This window comes from Vigna umbellata, chromosome 5 (assembly GCF_029865625.1).
Source record: "Vigna umbellata cultivar VRB3 chromosome 5, Vumbellata_1.0, whole genome shotgun sequence".
In the NCBI taxonomy this organism is placed as follows: domain Eukaryota; kingdom Viridiplantae; phylum Streptophyta; class Magnoliopsida; order Fabales; family Fabaceae; genus Vigna; species Vigna umbellata.
The window spans coordinates 65,595,031-65,602,782 of NC_142169.1; the positions used below are offsets into that span (position 1 = coordinate 65,595,031).

The 7,752-nt window shown below is 32.8% G+C and overlaps 1 protein-coding gene across 1 annotated transcript; it reads left to right on the forward strand.

Moving 5' to 3' along the window:
• Positions 1-810: 810 nt before the first annotated feature.
• Positions 811-7,229, forward strand: LOC124832456 (DUF21 domain-containing protein At4g14240-like). Its single transcript, XM_047306662.2, has 13 exons — positions 811-1,131; positions 1,290-1,366; positions 1,722-1,805; positions 1,900-2,013; positions 2,382-2,465; positions 2,600-2,671; positions 3,300-3,367; positions 4,565-4,652; positions 4,752-4,825; positions 5,207-5,582; positions 5,682-5,728; positions 5,813-5,894; positions 6,851-7,229. Exons 1-13 carry the CDS (start codon positions 909-911, stop codon positions 6,923-6,925), a joined length of 1,464 nt encoding a protein of 487 aa, XP_047162618.1. The 5' UTR covers positions 811-908; the 3' UTR covers positions 6,926-7,229.
• Positions 7,230-7,752: the final 523 nt, after the last annotated feature.

The following is a 7,752-nucleotide window of genomic DNA, read 5'->3' on the forward strand; positions in this document are numbered from 1 at the left end:
TGTTAAACTGACATCTATAATAAATAATAATTATTTTTACAATTATTTTGCAAATAAGTTTTACTCTTTTTTTCATATCTTTATTTTTTATTAACCAACTTTTTTGTATGTATAATACAACCTAAGAATGAATAAATTATCCATGATAATAGTATTTATCACAATAAAATATTGAAAATGTTCTTATTATATATATATATATATATATATATATATATAATATAATTTTTTTCTCCAAGATAATTATTATATTTATAACAGAAAAAAATGAAGAAATGCATTTTCGTAATTGTTGTTTTTGAAATACATTTTATCTTTATTTTTATTAATCGACCTTCTACTTTCGCCAATATCCCAAAAAACTTTTACCAAATAGCGAATAAATTACGTAGTATTTACCAGGATAATATTATTACATATTAAAATAAATAATACAAATATTTTTTATAATTATTATATCTATAACTATTAATAAGAAATCCATTTTTATATTCTTTTATGTACATATATTTTATGATTTTTTATATTTCAATAATTATTTTTGTTTTAAAAAAACGTATTTTAAAGCGCCATTTCTTTGTATTTTAAAAATGAAAAAAAATCTACTTGAAAACACAATTGCTTTAACGAACTTATCCATTTTCATATTTTTGTTTAAACATATTTTTTTCACATACAGGAGTGGTTTACTATATTTTCGTACCGAATCCGAAATTCTGATAAGTGCAGTCCCGTCATCCACGTGTAAATTGAATGCACCGAATCGACTCAAAAGATACTTGATTCCGCCACGTGTTAAGGAGTTGGATTGCAAGTTTGCATTTGCAGACAGTTGAAGAAAGGACAGAGACCATCGACTACGAAGAAAAACAGAAGTGAGAAGAAGAAAAATAATACAAAGATCGACGATGAATGTGGTAAGTGCGTTAATGGTGACTCAGGACCAACTCGGAGAACCTGAGGGCACACCCTTCGGATCCGTATGGTGGTTCGTCTACGCCGGAATCTCCTGCTTCCTTGTCATCTTCGCCGGAATCATGTCCGGTCTAACCCTAGGTCTCATGTCTCTCGGACTCGTTGACCTCGAGATTCTTCAGCGCAGCGGTTCTCCCTCTGAGAAAAAAAAAGCAGGTTTATCCTCTCCTCTTTTTTGTTTTGTCTTCTATTCCATTTCTCTGTTTTCGGCGGTTGATTTTTCGTATAATTTAATCGGATCACATAGTTTCGATGAACGCGCTTTTCTTTGATAACTAAGGAGTTGTACATAATTTTTTTATGTCCGTATGCAGCCGTTATACTTCCTGTGGTTCAAAAACAACACCAGCTTCTTGTGACTCTGCTTCTGTGTAATGCTGCTGCCATGGAGGTAGGTAATTAGTTGGATTGCTATGCTCCATTACGTATGAATTTCTATTTCTAACTTGTTTGTTGGAGGAGAGGTTATTATTACTCAGTGGACTAGTTTACTTTCATGTGATGGTTTTACGGGAGATCAATTTGAAATGAGGTATACTGTGAAACTAGCTTCTTGAGAAAGGTTGTATGTGCTTAAACTGAAACACTGCCGTGTTATGTAAGAATGATAGAGGAATCTGCTTTTTGGATGTTGGAGGCTTTTCGGAGTAATTGTATGTATTGATTATGCATATAAACTCTTTGCACTGGCTAGTCGATCATGCCTAACCTTTAAGCAGCTGTTGCTTTGAAACTTGCAATGGCAGGCCCTTCCAATATACCTAGATAAGATGTTCAATCAGTTTGTTGCCATAATTCTCTCTGTGACTTTTGTTCTGTTTTTCGGGGAGGTACGTGGTTTTGTCATATTTTGGTTCTGTGGTTTAGCATCAACATTGGTAAGCAATGAATATTATAGACTACTTTTTGCGTCTCTGGTTTCAGGTTATTCCGCAATCAATTTGTAGTAGATATGGCCTTGCTGTAGGTGCTAACTTCGTATGGCTTGTCCGAATTCTAATGATAATCTGTTATCCGGTTGCTTATCCCATTGGAAAGGTAATTAATGATATATTGGATAAATTAGCATCTTTTCTAGTATGTGAACAATTGATGCAGTTGACTATGTATTAAGCTGTAGAAATTATGTTTCTTTGTATTCTATCGGATAACCATTATGATATATAACTAAGTAGAGGATGAAAAAGTGAAAATAAATACCATTTCATGTCATGGTCATGATCTTTCCATGAAACTTCAGTATGTAAGCAAATGAGTAGTAACGACATAGGATGCCTTTGGTAAAAAACCAGATCATTAGACATGTCTTTTTTGACAGTAATAGTCCTTTTAAAATGTATATATAGGAACAACTTATAGAAAGATCACGGCATACATTTTCCTTTTCCCACTGACATTTGTTCCAGGTTCTAGATAGGCTATTGGGGCATGATGAGGCTTTATTTAGGCGAGCTCAGTTAAAAGCTCTTGTCTCAATCCACAGCAAGGAGGTATGAAATTAGTATGTATTATTATGAATGATTAGTTGAGGAATCTGTCATGTCAAAATTGGTAAAATTATCCAATTATCACCATTGCAATCATTGCTGTTTGATTCAGAAATGTTGAATTTTCTTGTTTTCAGGCTGGGAAAGGTGGAGAGCTTACGCATGATGAGACAACAATTATCAGTGGAGCACTAGATTTGACTGAAAAGGTAAACAGCATATTTCCCTCATGATATATTTCGAATATCAACATATCATCAATATCTCGTATGACATAATGACAGTACAATATAATTTAAAATATGAGATTCAAGTTTATAACCTATTTTGTAATTTTATAATTTAAACACCAATTGAGGATGATGGAATGTGGAAACAAGTGAGGGTTGCTTCATAGATTTGGTAATTTCTAACTAGTTCTAGCGTGTATGAATACCCGTTCCACATGCATCAAGATGTGAAAAACAGCTTATCCAATCAGACTGTTTGTGTCTTCTGTTTTTGATACTAGGAAAGATCAACGGGTTTTGGACATGGAATTAGAGATACATGGGTATAAGAAATGCTTAAAAGAGTGTCTTATTTCTTAAAATATCCTTTAGGCCTATTGAAGCATTACTTATTCTTGCAAATTTTTCCATTCAGTTTCCATGAATCTTGTATTCTCTAAATTGTATGTTTTCTTTTGTGCTTATTTTTTTCTTTATTTTTTACCTTTAGTATTAACTATCATACTGTACTATTTTGACATATGCATGATATATTTTATATACCTGTTTTGGCAGCATACTTGTGTTCACCTTTCATTTCTCCAAATATTGATTTTTCTTTTACCAGACTGCTGAAGAGGCCATGACCCCTATCGAATCAACTTTTTCTTTGGATGTTAATTCAAAATTGGACTGGTCAGTATGCATCTCACTATATATTTTGGATTGAACTTGTGTTTTATTGTTCTTTGTGTTTTTTCCCTTAGTTCTTATAATACTGTGTAGATTATTGTGATTGTTATTCAGTTTGTGTTTTCAATGAAATAAATGTTTGTGTTGGGCTAGATAGACATTTTCAACTATGTATGACCAAATAGACAAGATGAGGGAAATCTAGTATACGAACTAGTCAATTGAAAATTGTAAAGGCACAATCGTTAAAGTCACAATTCTTCATTAATGTGTGCATGTTTGTATTCAGGTATTTGAGATCTTAAGAAGATAAGTCCAAGTTGCACCTCTTGGCACTATATATATACATACACACACACACACACACATATATATATATGTGTGTGTGTGTGTGTGTGTGTGTGTGTGTGTATATGTATGTATGTATCTATTTTTGTGTGTTGGAGATCCCATGGCCAAATTATATATGAAAAAGAGCAATGAGTACATTGAGAGAAAATAAAGCAGAGCAGACTGTGCCTATAGATAGTAGGCTACAATTCAGAGTAGAGAAAACGGTTTTTTACAATTACAAGGACATATAATATTTTCTAAAGTATAAAATTAACAAGGTGAATGTTTAACAAGTAGCCTTCGGATGCTGTCCCTATTTCCTAACTGGGTTGTTCCCTTGTCTGATTGACATCCTTCTCATTAAATCCAGATACTAGTAACTATTGGATGCATTACCCAAGTTACTGAAAACACAGAACTGAGAGATCATGATCAGAAATTTGTATACTTGTCGATTTACTTATTAAATCACCTATTATATAAGCTATTACACGCTAAGATTGGTCAATTCAACAGACAACTGCGGCAGTCAAGTAACTTATTTTTTGTCACAAAGGGGTTTGATATTCTTAAATAGAATAGATTGTAAATAGTTTATTCAAATTTGTTTGAAAAATGGATCTTTGAGTGTAGAGGAATTCATTTTGCTTACTTTTATAAGGACTTTTTTATTGCTGAAGATATATTTATTTTCCACTGCACTTACTGGAACATGTGACTAATATTTCTCTAGGTATTGTCTCCCCCAATATAAGTAGGACCTGCGTCAGTTGCATACTGAGAGTATTATTATTGGCTACAAAGTATATGTATGCATTCACTCTGCAATTTTCACCCGTTTAACCAATGTTGTGAATCTCAAATCAGGGAGGCAATGGGGAAAATTCTTGCTCGTGGGCATAGCCGAGTTCCTGTGTATTCTGGAAATCCAAAAAACATTATTGGGCTTCTACTTGTGGGTGTTAAATCCTCCCTCGTTGACTTTAATTTACTCTATCCCTTTTAATTACTTTCTATATTCTCTTTTCTTCACTTAAGTTCTATTTAAAATTAGGTCAAAAGTCTTCTCACTGTAAGGCCTGAAACAGAGACACCTGTCAGTGCTGTTTCCATCAGGAGAATCCCACGGTACATTTGTTGTCAAGAGTAACTATACTGAGCTAAATTTTAAATGGAGTCACAATTGTGAATTTGACATCTTTGATACACCCTCTCGCAAGAGTCCTTTTGGCCTTCCAATAGGGACAAAACACTATCGCTTTTAGCTGATGCTCAAATTTAGTTTAATTAAGAATTAGGGTGTTTAAGGATCAAATTCATATTCATTTAGTTATAAAGTGTACCCTAGTCAAGAATAAAGTCTCCTAAAAGCGAGGGGATTGGATATAAGCATGTGAATGATTTTCATATCTTTTAACTTTTGATTTATTAATTTATAATTTTGTTATTTTCTTTAAGATTTAATTTCGATATAAGGAATGTGTATAATGTTTTATAGTTTATTTACAGAGTTCCTGCGGATATGCCTCTTTACGATATACTGAATGAGTTTCAGAAGGGCAGTAGTCACATGGCTGCTGTGGTTAGGGCTAGGGGGAAAGAAAAGATAATTCCTGAAATAACTGGTGCAGAGACATATGAAAGAAATAAAGGGGTTACAGGGGATTCACAATTGACTACTCCATTACTTCTGAAGCAGGATGATGAGAAGACGGAAAGTGTCGTGGTTGACATTCATAAATTTTCAAGACCTCCAAGCATTAATAAGTCAACTAGTTTGCAACGTAGTGATGCCACCACAAATGGTTCCTTTTCGGATAACATGGATGATGGTGAAGTGATTGGTATTATCACATTAGAAGATGTATTTGAAGAACTTTTGCAAGTAAATTACATACAGTATTTTGAGATATTCCCCCACCGTCAGTACACTAGTAAATCTTTCTTCTCTCAATATTGATTGCATGTGTTTCCAATGATGCAGGAGGAGATTGTGGATGAGACAGATGAATATGTTGATGTTCATAAGAGGTAATTATCTTCAAATCTTAATCTTCTGACTAGTATGAAACCGCTGTAAATCAGAATTTGAATGTTACGTATTTTATATTTTAGAATACTTGTGGCTGCCGCTGCAGCTGCTTCCTCTGTGGCACGGGCCCCATCAATCCGAAGATTGACTGGTCAAAAAGGAGCAGTAAGTGATAAACTATTAGTTTTTTTTTTTTAAATGATTTTAATATCTATTTCGTGTTTGTCATAGAATTCGATCTTTTTCATTCTACTTGAACGAGAAAAATGTTCGTTTTATGGGGAGTTGTAAGAGGGTGGTTATACAGGGACTCAACTTAACCCTACTAACATATGTAGCGAGCTAAGAAATTGCCAACCCCGCTCAACCCATTTAAGTGTGTGTATGTTTGCCAGTCAAAATGTGTTGCTCACGTGTCATAGAACTAAATGTGAAAGGAAATTACTTATGGCTCTTGGACTGTGACCTATATTAACAGTCATAGTTTAGGTCGGCATTTCGCCATATGGCCTACTTCTCATGCAACCTTGGATGATTTGTGGGTATGCTAGATACATTGAAATGATTTATATCTTGTTATACTTTTTCCCATGAAAGGCTTCATTCTATGACAGCAGATTTAAAATGAATTTAAAACTGATGGGTTCAATGAGGACATTAGTGGTTTTTTAGTTCGATTATGATGATTCCAAATTTGTATGCCGGAGTGACCTTGTTTTTCTCTAAGGGATTATTAGAACAATCTAACTCACTTTGAATTTAAGGGATTATTTGTAGTCAGGTATTTATGCCCCAAACCAACTAGGCCATCAGGATGACGTGCAAAGTTGAGTGATTGATATGTGACTGAAGAGATTAAATGGTTTTCCCTAAATTAGTTCCTTATTTCCCCTCTGTCCCTCCGTATTTCTAATGATTTGAAGTTAATTTCTTTAGCGTCAAGGAATATCAGATGAGTTATGTATATCACAAATTTCAAATTTTTTAAGCCAGAAAACTGTAGCTTAGTTTTTGGGAATGTTATGACCTCAGTTTGTGGTAAAACCATGTCTCTAATTCCTGCACAGAAGCCCCAATTTTTATGGCAACAAATAATTTTGGTCTGATTTTTAATCATTCAGGGAAGCCAAAGTAAGACAGGGCTAACTGTGAAGAAATCTGCAGAGGACGATGGATCGAATACAAGGCCACAGTGAGCTCTTTCTCCCATCGGGAGGGGGATATTATATATGAAAGGATATGGTCATACAAGGGTGATAGATGTTGCATTAATGGTCAATATCCACCCTTTCTCCTGGAAAAAGAAATCTCATACGTCACTGGTTTAATCATTCGTGCATTCGAATTTTGAAGAAGTAAAAATTTCATCATAAATGAAACAATATGTTATAAGTATGAATAAAATATATAAAATCTCTTCACATTTTACAAATTACAAATTAGTTATATGTTTGTATTCTTATTTTCATATGAATGTCAACTAATTTATGCAAAATTCAATTTAATTGTCACCGTTGATTTTATTTTAGAAAAATAATATTTTAGAAAAATAATGACACACTTAAATTTTTTACATTCATTTAATACTATTTTTTTCATTTTTTATTTTTTTCTTTCCTGAAAAAATACAAAAGTTTGCACTTTTATAATGATTTTATTTTTGTATTCTGTGTCAAATGAATGTAAAGTAAAAATGTGTCATAGTATCATTATTTTTTATTTATACATTTTTATGACTATTTTATCTTTTGTCAAATGTAAAAATGTGTTAGTATTATTTTTTTTATGGCCTTTGCAGTTTGTAATGTAAATTTTGACATGTGTGCATTAGTTTATTTTAAACTTTATAATTCAGCATTAACCTCCTTTGACAAATTGTTCTAATATAAAAAAGCGGAAATGTGAAATTTTTATTGTCCAATGTGCATGTTTAATTTAATCACAGAGAATTTAAAAATATGTTTTTATTGTTTGTATATCTCTTTTTCGCATTGTTCTTTTCATAAGCAGTAAGGTTGAAAGT